General features: G+C 42.2%; 1 protein-coding gene across 8 annotated transcripts; it reads right to left on the reverse strand.

The window, feature by feature from the left end:
* Nucleotides 1–975: 975 nt before the first annotated feature.
* LOC309325636 (C-C chemokine receptor type 5-like) lies at nt 976–15,968 on the reverse strand. 8 transcript variants are annotated; one of them, XM_081833819.1, is made up of 3 exons: nt 12,198–12,326; nt 9,215–10,244; nt 976–1,145 (listed from the first exon to the last, which is right to left on the reverse strand). In XM_081833819.1, exons 2-3 carry the CDS (start codon nt 10,216–10,218, stop codon nt 1,091–1,093), a joined length of 1,059 nt encoding a protein of 352 aa, XP_081689945.1. In that variant the 5' UTR covers nt 10,219–10,244; nt 12,198–12,326; the 3' UTR covers nt 976–1,090. The 8 variants fall into 8 exon arrangements, with proteins under 8 accessions (XP_081689945.1, XP_081689940.1, XP_081689942.1 ...); XM_081833814.1 differs by lacking the exons at nt 9,215–10,244; nt 12,198–12,326 and adding exons at nt 5,532–5,580; nt 5,868–5,884 and having other exon boundaries at nt 976–2,166; XM_081833816.1 differs by lacking the exons at nt 9,215–10,244; nt 12,198–12,326 and adding exons at nt 4,343–4,444; nt 5,843–5,861 and having other exon boundaries at nt 976–2,166.
* Nucleotides 15,969–19,214: the final 3,246 nt, after the last annotated feature.

Here is a 19,214-nt window from a genome sequence, read left to right on the forward strand (position 1 = left end):
CTAACCCGGAAGTCTCCTTCTCTTAGAGTTTTTGAGGGCTGTATATCATGCATTCAGTTATAATTTTCGCCTCTTGTGTTTTTTTTAAGTAATTAAATTCTTTCTGGCTGAGCTTTGCCAAATCATGATGTAATATAGCAAGTATGGAAAGATAGTGGTTGCTCACCTCCTTAATCCACGTTTCAAGATGAGAGTCCGTTTAAAGTCCGAAATTCAACATCCAACGACTGTATAATTTAGCAGGGTTTTTTTCTTTTTTCTCCTCCATCTGGAACATGCCTGGTTCCCCCCACACCCAATCTTATAATTATGAAAAACAGGTGTCTCTTGCATGTAGGAGTGGCTCTGGAGAGTGCCAGTTGCGCTGTGCCCTTAGACCCAGCATCCCTGCCGCTCGCACCTTGATGCAAGCTGACAGATCACGGACGATCTGCGGGTTTGTGAGACAGTCTTCCCCGCAGCATATATTTTAAGTTCTCCAGAAAATCCACCAGCATTTTAATTTTAATTTCTTCTAATCTAACAAAACATTTCCCCAGATCTGTGCTATCTGCAAGGATAGGGGAGAAATTAGATTCAGTTCGCATTTATGGACAAGGCTACTTAATTTGTTCTTTCAAATGCAATGCAAGAACCAAGACCCTTGAAAATGTGCATTTCTCCAAATTTTGCAGTTCAGTTCTTCGGCCAATGTGTACAAAAATGCATATGCTAGGATATAAAATGTCCATTAGGATGCACACGTTAGTGAAAATAGCATATGAAAGTGCATTATATTACAGCAAATCAATTTGCAAAAATGTGTATGTTAGGAGAAATTGCAGTGAAAAGATATTAGTGGAAATGCTGGTGAATTTATATTTTTAAAAAATCACAAACTGCTGTGGAAATGTAGAGAACAAAACATAACAATGGAAAAATCAGAAACTTGCTGAAATTGAAAACTGACAGATTTGACCATGCCTAGCCTGGCAGTAGTATATTTATAAATTTTAATGTGCAGGAGTTCATCATGATAGTCCCCCGCTCCTTAGGCATGACAGCTAAACAGAGGCACACAAACAAAAAGAGCACACAACTGGAAATCACTTTACAAACCAACAGATATGTCATGTTCTGTCGTACTCATGTAGGAGGAAGTAGACCTGTCTAAACTAGGGTGATCACGACCTGGACAGAAAGGAACTAACGTACACTTCTGGAAAAAGATAGAGATATATTTCCTAAATTTTTCCCCCACAAAGGCATAGATCACAGGGTTGATGCAACAGTGGATCATGGCAATTATCTCTGTCACCCCAATGGCTACAGATAACTTTCCCTCACAATCATTTTTTAAGCCACATGAGAAAATTGAATCTTGATAGGTCTGCAACAAAAGGGTGATGTTATATGGCATCCATAAAAGGAAGTAAACAATCATGATGACAGAAATAAGCTTGACAGCCTTCTGCTTTCTCTCATTTCTACCCTTAATCAAAATCTTTATAATCTGCATGTAACAGAAGACAATGATGACTGCGGGAAGAGCTAGGCCCAAGACAACCCTCATTAAAGTTAGAAATTGCTTCCAATCGTTTTCATGTTTTGAAGGATAATGAATGGTACATTTGTGGATCTCAGATTCCATTTGAACATGGTGAAATACAAATTCTGGCACAGAGGCTAATAAGGCCACAACCCAAGTGACGACGCTTGTGAAGGTGCCATAGGTGATCGTCCTGGCTTTTAATGCGAACACTGCGTGGACAATGGCTAGGTATCTATCAATTGTCAAAAGGATGATAAAAAAACTTCCGCTGTAGAAGCCTACGTAATAGATCCCAGAGAGAATTTTGCACATTGCGTCTCCAAATACCCACTGGTGCGCTGCGTAATAAGCCCAAAATGGGAGCGAGAAGATGAAAAGCAAGTCCGAGATGGCTAAATTGAGCAGGTAGATATCGGTCATGTTCTTGAGCTTCTTGTATCTGATGAGAATCAGCACCACCAGTGAGTTGCCCAGCAGGCCAAATATGAACACCAGAGAGTAAAGCGGTGGCACAACATAAGACGCAAATGATTCCCCCGCCACGATGTGGACTGGGGCTACGTCTGTATCATAGTAATAAGATGTGGTTAGATAATAATCTTCTGGCAAATCAATATAATCGTCCATCTTCTTCCCTGAGAATAAAGAATTCACATACATCATATAAGATATCAGCATGAAACTTTATTGTAACATATAATTCATTTATTTATTTATTCAAAAAAACTATTGCTAATGTTGAATATTCAGTCTGCTTATGAGGATCAAGATACTGGCAAACAAGTCTGCTTATGAGGATCAAGATATTGGCGGACAGTCTAAATATTAAGAATAAAGAATAAGCGTAAAGAAACACACAAAAAACTGGGAGGGGGAAATGGATAATAGAATCATAGAGTCATATAGTCAAACCCTCTGCAATGCAGGAATCTCAACTAGATCACACATGCCAACCTCTCATTGAAAACCTCCACAGAAGGAGAGACCACTATCTCTCAGAGTCTGTTCCACTGTCAAACAGCTCATGCTGTCAGAAAACTCTCTGGTGTTTAGTTGAAATGTTCTGTCCTTTTAACTTGAATGCATTGGTTTGGTTCCTAGCCTCTGGAGCATGAGAAGACAAGTTCTATCCTCCATGTGACAGCACTTTAGATATTTGAAGGTGGCTATTCCTATTACATCCCTTGATTGGGATGCTAGACTTCTTTTGATGCAGCCTAGAATAGCATTAGCTTTTTTTTTTTTTTTTGCTGCTGCTGCATCACACTGTTGACTCATGTTAAGCTTGCGGTCTACTAAGACCTCTAGATCCTTTTCATATGTACTTCTGGCAAGCCAGGTGTCTTCCATCTTATATTTGTGCGGCTGGTTCTTTCTGCCTAAGAGTAGAACCATACATTTGACCCTCTTGATATTTGTTTTGTTAGTTTTAGCCCAGTTCTCCAATCTGCTTAGGTCAGCTTGAAATATACTTCTGTCTTCTGCGGCATTGCCTACCCCTCCCAGTTTGGTGTCATCTGCAAATTTGATAAGAATCCCCTGAACACCATCATCCAAGTTGTTTATAATGATGTTGTACAACAGCAAACCCGAGACAGAACCCTGCAGATGTTAACATATTTGCCTATAATGCTCTGATTGTGTTTCTGACCACCTTCTCCCACTGAATGTCTTTATTGGTTAGCGATGTTCAAACACACCTCAATCCATTCTGCCATTCATTCCCACTTTCAACTGGTATTTTCTGTTAACCTCCAATTGCACAAGTCTGTGTACCATTTTGTCTTTTGTTAATGCAGAAATATATGTTCTCTTTTGTGAAGCACACAATAGACACAAAAATCACCAGCAGATATTTGCAAATCAACTGCATTCCTTCGGGTTCCCTTCCAGCATAAAGAAACAGATCACTCAGTTAGTCTCCTGCACAATCAGACGACTCTTATGACACCTTAAAAACAAAAGGAATTAAGTGACTTTAAGAGCACATCACCAAAGCCTTCTATGGCTACAAACCAAACTATCTGCTCAGAAGTAGCTCCCACTGAATTCAGTGGGGTTTAAGGTAAAGGTAAAGGGACCCCTGACCATTAGGTCCAGTCGTGACCGACTCTGGGGTTGCGGCGCTCATCTCGCTTTATGTGGCCAGCATGACTAAGCCGCTTCTGGCGAACCAGAGCAGCACACGGAAACGCCGTTTACCTTCCCGCTGGAGTGGTACCTATTTATCTACTTGCACTTTGACGTGCTTTCGAACTGCTAGGTTGGCAAGGAGCTCACCCCGTCACGGGGATTTGAACTGCTGACTTTCTGATCGGCAAGTCCTAGGCTCTGTGGTTTAACCCACAGCGCCACCCATGTTTACTCCCAGATAAATGGGGTGAGGATTGCAGTTCAGTATAAAGTTCTGGAAGGGCCAAAACTCAGTGTTACAGCATCGGTTTTGCATGGAGAAGGTCTCAGGTTCAGTTGCTGGTGTCTCCAGGCAGGGTTGAGAGAGAATCCTGCCTGAAATACATCAGAGATGCTGCCAATCGGGCAGACAAAACTGAGCTAGGCAGCAGAAAGGGATGGTTTGATGTTGAGAGGGATTTAAAATTTAATTGAAAATGAAGACTTTGGGTGGTCAAAAATAGGCAGTCGAATCCAGCTGGTTCTTCCCACTTTGGGGGGAAATAGACGACTTTAAGGAGTAGTAACAAAATACGCAGATAGCAAAAGTGATCACTTCTAACCAAGTGAAAGGAACAATAATGAGTTAAAAATTCACAACAGGAAGCAGGTTAAGGTTGAAATCCTAACCCTACTTACCAGGGAGAAAGCCTCACTGAATTCAGTGGGATTTACTTCTGAGTAGACATGGTTAAAACAGCCATTTTACAGCATGTCAGTTGCCTTTGACAACAAACGATACTACAGAAACGAGAAAACAACATGAAAAAGGAAGTATCCAGAAGTGCAGAACAAAAAGGAGAAATATGTCTCAAAGATTTGAAAACAAGGGCATGTTTTATTATAGATACTGTATGTCTGGCACAGTTGCTAAACCACAAATAGTGGACACCACATTTCAGAAACTTTTAAAGTTGCCTTTGACTGGACTTAACCGTCCAGGGGTCCTTTACTCCTTTTTGTATTATAAAACCTCATATTAATAATACAAAACCACTTTGAGGGTTGGTTTTCTTTTCGTTTGTTTTTTGCAACCAAGTGATATATACATTTTATTAATTAATAAATTAATATTCAGGGTCATTTACACGACTATTAAAGTTCAGATGTCCTGCTTTCATTAGACTTTGGCTAACCTATCCAGAATATTACTTTACTTTAAAAACAAAACAAACAAAACTGATCGACTTTCAAAATACTCCGCCTGCATATTCATTTCCTCCGGATAGTGTTTTAAGATCTAGGCTGATACTAATTTCAAAACTCTGCTTTCACATCACTGAAATTGTGTAAATGGATCAGCTCCAACTGGGGCAAGTTGTACATTCACTGGGCAATCCTGTACATATACATTGAATTCAGTGGGGCTTACACATGGGTAACTGGCTATAGGATTGGAGCTTTAGCTTCATCTGCACATTCAAGAGTACTGGAAAGTGATATTTGGGTCAATTAAAAGCAGGTTTTTAATTGACCCAATTTTTTGTGTCAATTAAAAGCAGCCAAGGCATGTATATTAGTTTAAATGTTAGCACCATTGGTAAAATCCAGCAATGGACGTGAAAATTAAAGGACTTTGATTACAAAAACTGACTATGGAATTCCAATGTTCTGAACAATATGAATACAACAGGAAAGTGTTAACTGGTTCATTAATATCAATATTTGCATATTTTACATCTTGGTCAATTTACAGGCTTAGAAATTCGTGCAGCATTCCTATCTATGTTGACTTTTTCACTTTTTCACACGGCTACCTATCTGTAACTGGATTTTTTCACTGTTTATTCACATAAAGGCAAGTGCTCCCCCCCTTAAATTAACTTACCAATCTACAAAGTTGCTTGCTTTTAAAAGATGGTGGCGACAGCTAGATTCTTTGGAACAGGAACATTGTAAAAAGCAGAAAGTAGGAAATAGCCCTTTTCTCTGTGAAGAAGGAATTGTTCTGCAAATTTCTAGCCACCAAACATTGCTGCTCAAAATCAAGACTAGTTCCCTTCTAACAGGAATCATTTGGTCAGCAAAAGCTATTTCTGTACTACTACAGATGGTTTTGAAAACTGAAGTACAGTATCTTGCTAGACTTTCATTGCACAATTTTGAGTTACAGTTTATGTTGCCAAATCAAATAATTACCAAAAATCCATTCCCATCAACTCACAGGACTGTTCAGAAAGTATTTCTGAGGTGGTCTTCAAAACTGCCTGCCTTGAAAGGTTGTCTGACAAGTGCTCACTTTAAGGGGTTCTGTTAAAAGGTTTCTCACTCAGCGGATTCTGAGAAGGATATCACTTCTGAACCAGAAGTGAACATGAACATGTGGTTGTTCATTTAACCCACTTAAAAAACAACAACACACAACCACTCCCAGTGTTGTCTGGCCCAGTGTCTTCATATACGAGTCTCAGTAATCCATGAAGTATAAGCTTTTTAAAAAAAAAAATTGTATTAGTATTTTCCACACAACAACAACAACACGTAAGATATCTAAAAATAACAATACACAACACACAAAAATCAACATTCAAAAACTAAAGAAAGCAACAACAACAACAACAACAACAACATCCATATCTTACAAGTTAATATTATAAACACTAAAACAACAAGACATTGACTTCCACCAATCCCACAGCACCTCCTTTATCTCTCATTGTGTCTTCCTGATTTCCTGGTTTCTTTATCATCTCTATCCTAACATCTAGATGTAAATCCCTCTTTCATAAGTATAAGCTTAATATGCGACAAGTGCTCACTAAACCTGAGGCCCCAAACTTCAGCAGTAGAGCAACATCTCTGGGTCGCCCAGATTGAGGATGATTGTTTCGGCAGAGTCTTTCAGTGAGTTGCTTGTCTTAAAAAAATTAATAAGCCTAAACCTAGGAGATCCTCATGTACAGGGCGGGTCTTTTAAAAGAGGCCCCATAGATACAGAGTACACATATTCCATGGGGCCTCTTTTAAAAGACTCACCCTGTATAAAAGCATCACCATTAGGCAACAGAGATCTTCAGAAGAGAAGCTCAGTTACCCAGGGCCAGCCCACCTATGAAGCAAGGTGGGGTGGCTGCCTCGGGTGGCGGGATCTACAGGGGCAGCAGATCTGACCCCCCAAGAAATGCACACCCCACTGCTGCCACCACAAAGGTAGCGACGGCTGCAGAATGCACCTTAGAGACCACCTCTGCTGCCTCTACAGCAGCCTCTTCGCGAGTAGGAGGCACTGGTGGTCTCCTCCCACTCTTGAACCCAAGGTAGATCTTTAATTCCCCTTGTTCCTTCTTCCCTGGCAGGGTGTGTGTACCATTTTGTGGTTCGCCTCAGGTGGCAAAATGTCTTGGGCTGGCTCTGTAGTTACCATGTATGAGGTGATGACTTGGGCCCAATTCATATATGCCTCTCTAACCAGCACGGGATCCCATGTCATGGGTGAAAGCTCCCAAATATCAAAACCTGAGTAATAATACCACACAGGATCCACACAACAACTGGCTTTCATCCCACCCGCATGGTTCTTGGATTTATGCGTTCCTTCATGACTAGGGGCAGGATCTAAATTAAATATTTAAAAACTATTTAATTTAAGGATGCTACGGAAATGTTTTAAACAAGGAAACTAAACATTTCATGCAGACAGTTTGCACATGAAGGTGGTTCTTCCAGGGTAAGGCTCATCCATCGCACTCCGGGTATGCTGACCCCTGTGATTTTTCCAAATGCAGGAAACTCGACTGCATAATTTGCTGGATAGCTCAGTTGGGTAAGGCATGGTGCTGATAAGGCCAAAGTCACAGGTTCAATCCCTATAAGGGGGATATTGCTGCATTGCAGCGGGTTGGTCTAGATGATCCTCAGGTTCCCTTCCAATTCCATGATTCTATGAGAACAGGATGCTGAACTACATGGTCTACGAGTAGGTACTGTATCTGCATATGTGAAAGCAGAGAAAAGTGGAACAGGTCTCAATCTTCCAGGCACCCTCTCCCCCCTTCCCCAGGAATCCAACCACGTCAGCTTATACACGTAAGTTGACATCCATGACCCTAAACAGTTGTTGCTGTTCCGGCACTCTTGACCATAAAAGGTTGTTCCTGTTCCTATACTCTTATCTTGGGGCAGGAGGTCACCAACTCTAAGAGCACTCCTGGCACCATTCCCGGGTCTCTTGTCAGACCAGAAAAAGTCTGTGCGTCTTTGTGGTCAGGATGTAAGATAAGACCCAGACGTGCCATCCCTGCTCTACTCGGAACTGGCAAGGCCATCCATTGCCGTCACGGACTGATAAAGGAGAGGGCTTTGAGTACTTGTTTATACAGCTGGCTTTCTGTTTATACATTGACTCAAGAGCTTAAGTTAATGCATTTTAGAAATGCTCCCTTGGAGAAGGAAAAATGTGGATTTTGGGTCCCGTTTCAGACTGACTGCACAAAAACCCATTCCTTCAGTAGAACTGGTGGAAGAATATTCCCCTCCATTCACTACTTGAACAGCACGCAGAAGGCATACATCTAGCAAGTAGGATTGGAGCTTGTTCCTGGACCAATGCAAAGGATTCTCTGTTTACATTTTGTGCAGGGTACTGACCTTCTCATACCCTTTGTCAGACAAGAAGAAGTAAATAATGGTTTGATGTACCTTAATGGCTTAAGATCTGTTCTCCAAAGGAGCCAAAAGTTTAGGTGTACGAGTAGTGACAGACAGTAGTGTAGGAAGTACAGGATCTCATCATGACGTTCCCTGTAATCCCACTCCCAAGGAGGATTCCAAACAGGCAAGCAACAGTGTTGATCTATTATAAAATAATATACACTCTCCCAAAGGTGGCATAATACAAAATTTATTAGGATCAGCATGACTGCAGTTGTATACAGAGTTCACTGGGAGTAGGTTCCATTGAATTTGGTGGTGCTTAACATGGAGGAAGTTCCAGCTTCACTTCAGTTAAATGATCCTATGGTAGCAGAAAAACACAACCTGAAGCCCTGGATCAACTGCTGCCTATCTAAGTAGAAAGTAATGGGTTAATGGATCACCTAAGACAGCTTCAAATGCTCATATGAACCTACCAAGGAAGACCAAATGTTGATGGAGGTATTTAATTAACTGTGCTTCATGGTCCTTGGATCAGATTCTGTATCTAAGATTGAGAGAAGTCCTATATGAATTGTCTTCACCTTCCAAACACATCTGGTTTCTATTTATACATGCACAATCTTTTCAGTCATTTGTGTGAGTGGTTATGCAACACCTATAATAGCGGGTTAGTTTACCAGATTGTGTCTCACCAAATCTGCCTGCTTCCTTCCCCCATGAGATTTCTAAGTGGGAAGGGGCGATGAAATGGTGTCCTTCTAAAGATCATAGGCTATCATTTCTCTCTCCAACTTAGCAGTCTGGCATTCTTCTCCCAGACATACCAACTAAACTAATTGCAAATAAAACTGGAAATCACTTCACAAACCAACAGAAAGGTCATGTTCTGTTGAACTGGTATAGGATGAAGTAGACCGGTCTAAATGAGGGTGACCGCGACCTGTGCAGAGAAGAGCTAACATACACCTCTGGGAAAAAATAGAGAGATATTTCCTAAATTTCTCCCCCACAAAGGCATAGATCACAGGGTTGATGCAACAGTGGATCATAGCAATTGCTTCTGTCACCCCAATGGCTACAGATAACTTTCCCTCACAATCATTTTTTAAGCCACATGAGAAAATTGAATCTTGATAGGTCTGTAACAAAAGTGTGATGTTGTATGGCATCCATAAAAGGAAGTAAACAATCATGATGACAGAAATAAGCTTGACAGCCTTCTGCTTTCTCTCATTTCTACCCTTAATCAAAATCTTTATAATTTGCATGTAACAGAAGACAATGATGACTGCGGGAAGTGCTAGGCCCAAGACAACCCTCATTAAAGTTAAAAATTGCTTCCAATCATTTTCATGTTTTGAAGGATAATGAATGGTGCATTTGTGCTTCCCTGATTCCTTTTGAACATGGTGAAATACAAATTCTGGCACCGAGGCGAATAAGGCCACAACCCACGTGACGACACTTGTGAGGGTGCCATAGGTGATCGTCCTGGCTTTTAATGCGAACACTGCGTGGACAATGGCTAGGTATCTATCGATTGTCAAAAGGATGATAAAAAAACTTCCGCTGTAGAAGCCTACACAATAGACCCCAGAGAGAATTTTGCACATTGCGTCTCCAAATACCCACTCGCGGGCTGCATAATGAGCCCAAAATGGGAGCGAGAAGATAAAAAGCAGGTCCGAGATGGCTAAATTGAGCAGGTAGATATCGGTCATGTTCTTGAGCTTCTTGTATCTGATGAGAATCAGCACCACCAGTGCGTTGCCCAGCAGGCCAAATATGAACACCAGAGAGTAAAGCGGTGGCACAAAATTAGACGCAAATGTTTTCCCCTTCTCGCTGTGAACTGGGGATGTATCCGGACCATAGTCAAAAGTTGTTTCATCATCTGGCATCATGGAAAAATTGTCCATCTTGCTTGTCACCGAATATGAAGAATCTATGTAGATGATATAAAAAACAACAATTAAATAAAACAGCAAAATAACGTATTTTTGATCAATGATAATATTGAATATTTAGTCTGCTGATGTGGATCAGTATATAGCCAAATATAAACAACAAAGATTAAAGCTGTGACAGAAAATGGGGAATGCACTGATGTTAAGAATTAAACCATGTATTTTAATCCGTGATAATGCTAAATATGTGGTCTATTGCTGTGGATTAGTGTATCGCCCAGCAGACTAAATATAAATGATAAATATTAAAGCAGTGACAAAAGATGGGGAATAAACGCATGTTAAGATACTGGCATAAAACCTTCTAAATGAATCAATTCAGTGGTATCCAGGAAACTTTCTTATATTGAATTAGAACACTGGTATTATCTACAATAACCAGCAGCAGGAATCATAGAATTGCAGAGTTGGAAGGGACCCAAGGGTCATCTAGTCCAACCCCCTGCAATGCAGGAAACTCAGCTAAAGAATCCAGGACAGGATAAAAACCTCCAAGGAAGGAGAGTCCACAAAGCTCCTAAGGGAGGCTGCAAGAACTCACAAAAGATTCAGACAGGAGTCTATTTGAGGTCCTCAGGGATTGAAACAGGGACCTTTTGCCTCCAAAGCAAACAACTGAGCTTCATTTCTGCCATATGGAATAAAACATGGGAGATATACCATTGGAAATTGGAAGGGGGGGGGAGCTTAGCCCTTGGTCAGTACAGTGGTACCTCGGGTTAAGTACTTAATTCGTTCCGGAGGTCCGTTCTTAACCTGACACTGTTCTTAACCTGAAGCACCACTTTAGCTAATGGGGTCTCCTGCTGCCGCCTCGCCGTCAGAGCACGATTTCTGTTCTCACCCTGAAGCAAAGTTCTTAACCTGAAGCACTATTTCTGGGTTAGCGGAGTCTGTAACCTGAAGCATATGTAACCTGAAGCGTATGTAAGAGGTACCGCTGTAACTGGTTTCGTGACGAGGTCCCCAAGCCACCCCTCACAACACACACATAAATTTTGTTTAAGGTTTTTGGCATAATTTTGGCCACAACTTTATTGAAATACATAAATGTGAGTGGTTGTTTAGGCATTGGTTACAACTATCTGTCCTTGCCCAGGGACAGAACTGACTTCTGGATTCAAGCAGAAGCCAGTAAGGGAAAACAATATTGGGGAGAAATGGAGCTGAGGCACAGGCCCTGACCTCCCCCGCATGCTCCCCAGGGCTTGCCGGCCCTAGCCCCATTCCAGGGATTCGGACGAAAAGATGGCAAGCCCCTGGATTCCTTTAATGGAATTCCCTTTCCGCAGAAACCTTGGAGGGGCAGGCCCAGCCAATCCTAACCCCTCCTCCAACCAATTGATAACCAATGCCTAACCGCAACCTTACAAGTTGTGACGATTTGCTACGCAGTGGGCAAAAACCAAATGGCCCAGCCAATCAGCCAGATGGACAAAATTCCTACCAGGCCCCTGCCCCAACGGCAGACGACCCCATGACAGGCATAGCAAGGTCAACGCAAAACCCATAAAATTAAGGCGGGTGATCCATTGCACGCAGTGAAATAGGAAGCTCCAAGCTGCGTTCACAGGATTTAAAACATCTGATCCCTCCCACCAAATTGCAACATAGGATTTACCCCAGCAACCCAGCCATCCAATCGTTGCCACAGGCTTCCTTAGTAATCCTGCCTGGCAACAGAGGGGTGGCCTGGTGGACCCCACCGCAACACGCGCTCTCCATGACGGAGAACACGCTTTACCATATAACTGGGTAAACCGATATGTGTCCCTAAGTCCCATTGAATTCAATGCTGGGCTTTCTCCTGGAAAAGTGTCTATAGAAATGGGACCTGTTTCCTTCATTCATACAGAGTTCTGTATAGTGGTATCTGGCTTTTGTGGTAGCCAAGGCGTGTAGCTTCTGAGTAAAATGTTAGTATCACTTACCCTGCAATTGGTAAAATCCAGCACAGGAGGTGAGAATTCAAGGACTTTGATTACCCAAACCTCTCCTGACTATTGAAGCAGTCAGTTTATTTCCCATGCAATTCCAAATCACTGTCGTGAGCTGTGCAAATCTTAGAGCAGATGTTCGGGAAATGCTCAATGCTGCTGATTCTGTTTTCTCGGCCGCCAACTGTAAGAAATGATGAAAAGTTGGTGTCTATAGGAGGAGCAGGAGTTCTAAAACCAAGTTGGCTACAAGTCCTTCATGTACACCCAGCAGTTTCTATGGAATGGCAGGAAAGGGGAGACTTTGGTCCAAGTCTGGGTATAGGACAGGAATGTGTAGACTGTGTTCGGCAAGCCAGATCCAGCCCACCAAACCAGACAAAATCGCCCTCACAGCTTTGGGCAGCTTCAGACCGGTGGTTTTGTGGATTAATTCTGCAACATGTCATTGGCACAATAAGAGTGCATTCATGGTGGACTGTCAACACATCAGTGTCTTTTATCAGCTGTTCCCTGATGCTTCCTTCCCCAATGCTACTATATTATCGCTGCCTGCCATTGCAGCTGAACCAAAAAAGCTTTGCTCAGTCTAGAATTAGAGATGTGGAGTTCTAGCAAAGAAGAAGAAATTCCCAGGGGTTTTCTGCTGTCACACTGAGGTCTGCAGCCACAGCTTTATCATACGGTATTGATTTATGTTATGATGTTCATCCTGCATTTCACTAAGGAAGTCACGAAGGTGGGATGCACAGCAAAAATACAAGGCTGGGAATTGCGTCGACAAAGCCTCATCATAACAAAAGTGGGAGGAAATATCCAAAACTGGAGTGGCTGGTTAGCTCTCCAGATGTTATTGAATGCCAGCTTCCACCTGCCCCAGCCAACTTGGCCAAATGCCAGGGGAAATGGGAGGCCAGGGACATTTGGAGAGCTGCAGTTTTCCCATCCCTGGCCAAAAGTCATTGCAGCCCCAGCAGACTAGGGCTCAAGGACTTGGCAAAATCACTACTAATAATTTTTAATAATTATTTTATTATTTATACCCCGCCCATCTGGCTGGGTTTCTCCAGCCACTCTGAGCGGCTTACAGCATATATAAAAACATAGTAAAACATCGAGTATTAAAAACTTTCCCAAACAGGGCTGCCTATTAAGATTTCATTGCTTTCCTGACCTTATTTCATTGGAACCACAACTGAGAAAGGCATCATTCTAACACTAACCAGATTTAGCTCTAAAGGATATTGATTCGCACACTCAAAGCTAATTTAGGAGGTTGACAGAGTTCTCATCCTCTTGGTTAAGCAGTATGATCCACCATTCTTATTCCTTTTATTTCTGCAACTATCCCATGAGATAGAGATAGGTCAAGTTACATCCACATGCAGCCTTATGTAATACCACTAGGTATCCCAAATTGGGCTTCATCGCAATTAGGGATGAAGGATAAATTTTATTTGGTTTCCATTTAAAGCAGAAATGATCAAATTCACACTTTCCAAAACATTACGAGAACCGAAAATCTTGCAGCCTTCAAAATCCACACATTTGAATTTTTGTGATAGAGTTCTCCGGCCAAACAACACTAATAAAAATGCATAAATTAGGGGAAAGTGCCTATAAAAACAAACACGTTTGTTGAACTAGTTACAAAACGGGGGGAATGCTTGCAAAAATGTGTACGTTATTCAAAACTGATTGTAAAAAAAATATGGTTTGTTAGGAGGAATTCGCACTAAAATTCTGAATAATTTTCACGAGGATTGGTTTTGTTTTTAATCACAAAGAAGAACTGCATCTAGGACTGAATAACTGAGAAACCAAAACCGACAGATTCTTTCACCCCCAACGCGCGATAAAGGACTGAATGAGATGAAGGAAGTCAATTCAAATAAAACCATGGTACTTTAAAGCACTCACCCTATTAGTTATAGAAAACAATACCAGCAGAACATCTGTCAAACTGATTGCTTGCTTGACTGATCAATTGGAGTCTTGATTGCAGGGCAGGCTAAAATGTGCCCCTTTTCCAGTGTGGCAGATGGCTGCTCAGTAGACTGTACCACAATGTTAATTTCCTTTTCCTGCCCCTCCTTTCAAAAGATCATGCAAAAGTAATTTAAAAATAGGTCTTCCTTTCTGTCCTTCTCTGTTCAGTTAACAAATATCTGCATTTCAGGACGAAGGTCTAGGGCTTTCCTTCCAACAATAAGAGCCACAAACAATTCCGGTTGACTCCACCTAGCAGACATTCATATTAATACATTTCCCCCATCTAGATCTTCTGCAAAATTGATGAGATTTAAACCTGCTTGTGTTTGTCAGTGATATTTTGGCTGTTTTGAATATTTTTGATATTTTGATGTAATATTATATATTCCAGATTCCCAAACTGATGAAAAATACAAGGTGCTGAGGTTTGCCACCCACCACTCGCAAAACGGATGGGGGAGAAAATTGGTTGAGTTTGCAAACGATTGTGATTCAGACTTCCCAAAATAATGCATGAGCTGAAATGCGGGTCTCCTTCAAAATTCACACTTTTCCAAAGTTTGCAATGCAGTTCTCCAATCAAAAAACGTGGGCAAAAGGCATATGTTAGGAGACTAAAGGTAAAGGTTAAGGGGGCCCTGACCATTAGGTCCAGTCGTGGCCGACTCTGGGGTTGCAGTGCTCATCTTGCTTTACTGGCTGAGGGAGCCAGCGTACAGCTTCTGGGTCATGTGGTCAGCATGACCAAGCCACTTCTGGTGAAACCAGAGCAGCGCACAAAAACGCCGTTTACCTTCCCGCCATAGTGGTACCTATTTATCTACTTGCAGTTTGACGTGCTTTCGAACTGCTAGGTGGGCAGGAGCAGGGACTGAGGAACGGGAGCTCACCCCATCGCGGGGATTCGAACCGCCGACCTTCTGATCGGCAAGTCCTGGGCTCTGTGGTTTAACCCACAGCGCCACCCGTGTCCCATGTTAGGAGACTATGTGTGTGCAAATTCATATATTTGTGACAATAATATACAAAATGCATAATAGTGAGCTAAAATTGCTTGCTAATGTCAGGAAGTTAGGTCATGCATGCAGAACGTGTAAAAGAAAGAAGGACAGAGGTGTTTGAGAATTTTAATGAGAACGTGTTTGAAAAAATTTACAAGCTGATGCAGAAATGTAGTGAATTGTACTTACAGTTCCAAAAATGTGTAGGAGAAACTGCTCTGGAGGTTGCAGTCTTAGCTGCAAAGATTCAACATGCTGGTTCAATGCAATTTGTTATCTTAGTCACTCATTATTATGAACTAGCCAAGAGTCATGAAATGTTTCGGTGGGGACACAAAGGATGTACTGATTGATTCAGAAGATTTATACCATCACCTCTTCAAACTACAGAGGCTCCCAAAATGGCTTACACGTGGATTAAAATAACTCCATCACAATCCTCAAGCTTACAATTGAAAAAAACCAAACACAAAAAGAAGAAAGGGTGGGGAAGGAAGGAGGAAACGTACAAAGTCAGGCACAAAATTCACACAAATGCAACCCCCCCTCCCTGCATTACTCAGATTAACTCACCAATTTACAAAGGTGCTTGCCTTTAAGATATGATGGTGAAACCTGGATTATTTTGAACAGGCACGTTGTGGAAACCAGAAACAAACAGCCCTTTCCTGTGGGTAGAAAAGTTTGTTCTGCAAATTTCTAGTGGACAAACGTGACTCCTTAAAATCAAGAAATAGTTCCCTTATTCTAACAGTAATGATTTGTCTGGTCAGCAACATCTGTTTCCGTACCCCTGCAGAGGATTTTGAAAACTGCAAAGTATCTTATTAGACTTTCGTTGCACAATTTTGAGTTGCTGTTTAGGCTGAATCGCAAAAATACCAAAAGCAATCAAATGAAGTATCACAGAACTGTTTATATGGGATTTTATGTGTTTTAAAATGTCCTTAAGCAGTCGGTGGCACTTTAAGTTTTTTCTTATTTCCCCCCCTTTTTGCTCTTTTGGGGTGGGTGGGATGGATATCTGGTTGGGGATTAGTTTTAGCATAACTTCTGGTTTTTTTATTGTTTTATTGGTTGTTGTATAGTTTGCATTTTGTTTTTAAGAGGCGGGATCAGGGCTGCCTGGGAGTGGGCTCCAGCCAATAGAATGGCTGGCGCAAGTTCCACAGGGGGGAATGCACTGGGACATCTGATCTCAGTGATCATGGGCAGGAGGAGGAGTTACGCTAAGACCAGACCATGTCATTACCGAGGTGGCAGGCTTAGTCATTGTTTGAAGACTATCCCTGCCTCCGGGTCTAGTCTTGACCGGATGGATACTGGAATTAATAAGGGAAACCCACATGACCTGAATGTGTTGCTGTGCAATGCTAGGTCAATAAGACCACTGCTATGACTTGATCGTGGATGGAGGACTTGACCTGGCATGTGTAACAGAGACTTGGTTGGATGAAGCAGATGGTCCTGTCCTAACTGCTGCTTGTCCACCAGGTTTCTCTTACTCACAGCAACCAGGTCATGTGGGCAGAGAGGAGGGTTGCAGTGATTTTTAGGAAGTCACTAGCTTGCATCAGGCGTCCGACTGGGAAGACCCAGTTCTCTGAGTGCATGTTCTGGAAGTTGGGCAATAGGAGCAGTACAGGATTCCTTTTGATGTACCGATCTCCCCGCTGCACCAGGATTCCCTGCCCGAGCTGCTTCAGGTCATGGCGGATGTTCTCCTGGAGACACCTAGTTTGGCTGTCCTAGGGGATTTTAACATCCATGCTGACACGACCCTACAAGAGGCTGCTTGGGACTTTGTGGAAAGCATGGCCTCCATGGTGCAGTTCCTGAATAAGTTTGGCCCAACTCATAGTCATGGACATACCTTAGACCTGGTCTTCACCTCTAGTGACGTGGGTGATCTGACACTAAGTAAAAGTGAAACTGAGGTCCAGCACCGAGGGCCTTCTGACAGTCCCCTCACTGTGAGAAGCAAAGCTACAGGGAACCAGGCAGAGGGCCTTCTTGGTAGTGGTGCCCGCCCTGTGGAACGCCCTCCCATCAGATGTCAAAGAGATAAACAACTACCTGACATTTAGAAGACATCTGAAGGCAGCCCTGTTTAGGGAAGTTTTTAATGTGTGACATTTTAATGTATTTTTGATCTTTGTTGGAAGCCACCCAGAGTGGCTGGGAAGACCCAGCCAGATGGGCGGGGTACAAATAATAATAATAATAATAATAATAATAATAATAATAATTATTATTATTATTATTATTATTATTATTATTATTATTATTATTTCCAAGGCAGTCTCCATAACTTCCTGCCCCAACGCCTTTACACAAGAGTCTCAATACTGCTTCAAGGTTGTCCGACAAGTGCTGTACTTCCTGGTTGCCCAAGCTTCAGCTATATAACTATCTGTGAGTAGCAAATTTGGGGTGATTCTTTCAATAGGTCCTCATGTATAAGTGCATCACAGCTGTGCTGCAAAAATTCTCAGAATTCAAGCCCAGTTACTACATATGAGGTGGAAACTTGGCCCCCATTCATACATGCCTTTTGCAGCAAGGAAACTGTTGGGCTTTGGCAAGATTCAATGACATTGCCGAAAGCTCCCGGATATCAAAACCTGTCAGGGATCAGACTCAAGGGGACAAGAGGGAAGAGGAATAGTGGAGATCACGCCCCCCCCCAGGCCAGATTTAGGTTTGATGAGGCCCTAAGCTACTGAAGGGAATGGGGCCCTTTATATATGTCCAGCTGTCCTTTGTCAGCAACAAATTGTCATTGTTTTTTGTGTTGAATATATGCTATATGGTAATTTATGGACCTAATAAGTATCTAAAGCCTTTTGCACATAATATGTATTTTATCAAAGTTATTGATATAGAAATGAGCAAACCTGTCATATTTTAGGGAGCAGGCTAGCAGGGGGGGGCAATTATTTACATCATAGGAGCCTACACAAAACAAAACACTGTTGCTAGATGTAGGTTTTATTTTATTTGCTTTTTATCTTATATTTTGGAAATGTACATCCAGTTGTCTTTTCTTTAAAAAAATTTTGCGGCCCCCCAAGAGAGTGGGGCCTTAAGCTATATCCTCTTTAGCTTATCCGTAAATCTGGCACTGCCCCCCCCCCCATTCTTCTGACATTGAAGGAGAAAAGGAATGCAGCATTATGGCGTTGTGTTGTCTCTCACTATTATATCTGAATAAACCCATTAAAAAGGACTCTACCTTGTTTTCTCTGCTCTGGCTACAACCGGGGGAGGAATAGTTTTCCCGAAGCTTTGACAAAACCTGACGAATATGGCCAATTCCTTTCCATTCATAAATTGTGCCCTCTCTCCTTTCCAAATAGCACTTGAGTGAGAAGGATCAACACAGCTGGTTTTCACCCCACTCGTGTGGTTCTTGTACAGTGGTGCCTCGCAAGACGAAAAAAATTCGTTCCGCGAGTCTCTTCGTCTTGCGGTTTTTTCGTCTTGCGAAGCATCCCTATTAGCGGCTTAGCGGATTAGCGCTATTAGCGTCTTAGCAGCTATTAGCGTCCTAGCGGCTTAGAAAAAGGGGGGGAGGGAAAAAACTCGCAAGACTTGCAAGACGTTTTCATCTTGCGAAGCAAGCCCATAGGGAAATTCGTCTTGCGAAGCGCCTCGAAAAACGGAAAACCCTTTCGTCTAGCGGGTTTTTCGTCTTGCGAGGCATTCGTCTTGCGGGGCACCACTGTATTTATGTGCATAATGCTGCAACGGAGGACATAACTGTGAAGAAGGGGTCCACGTGCTACCCACAAGTTGTATGTGCGAACAGGGTCCAGATATTCAGTAAATACAAACTGATGAATTGGCTGATGTTAAGGAACTGTTTTAAATAAGACTATTAAATGAAACTCATAAGAGGATCCTGCTGGATCAGCTCAGCTGTCAACGTTTTCCTTTTTTTAAGGGAAATCCCCTTATTCCAAATAGGATTCCTCGCAAGAAAGGGGGAAAGTTGACAGCTATGTGGATCAAGCTA

The sequence above is a fragment of the Podarcis erhardii genome (assembly GCF_964252035.2).
Source record: "Podarcis erhardii genome assembly, chromosome: 12".
Lineage (NCBI taxonomy): Eukaryota > Metazoa > Chordata > Lepidosauria > Squamata > Lacertidae > Podarcis > Podarcis erhardii.

Coding starts and splice junctions, on each gene's coding strand:
- LOC309325636 (XM_081833815.1), bottom strand. CDS start 2,158: ATGGACGATTATATTGATTTGCCAGAAGATTATTATCTAACCACATCT.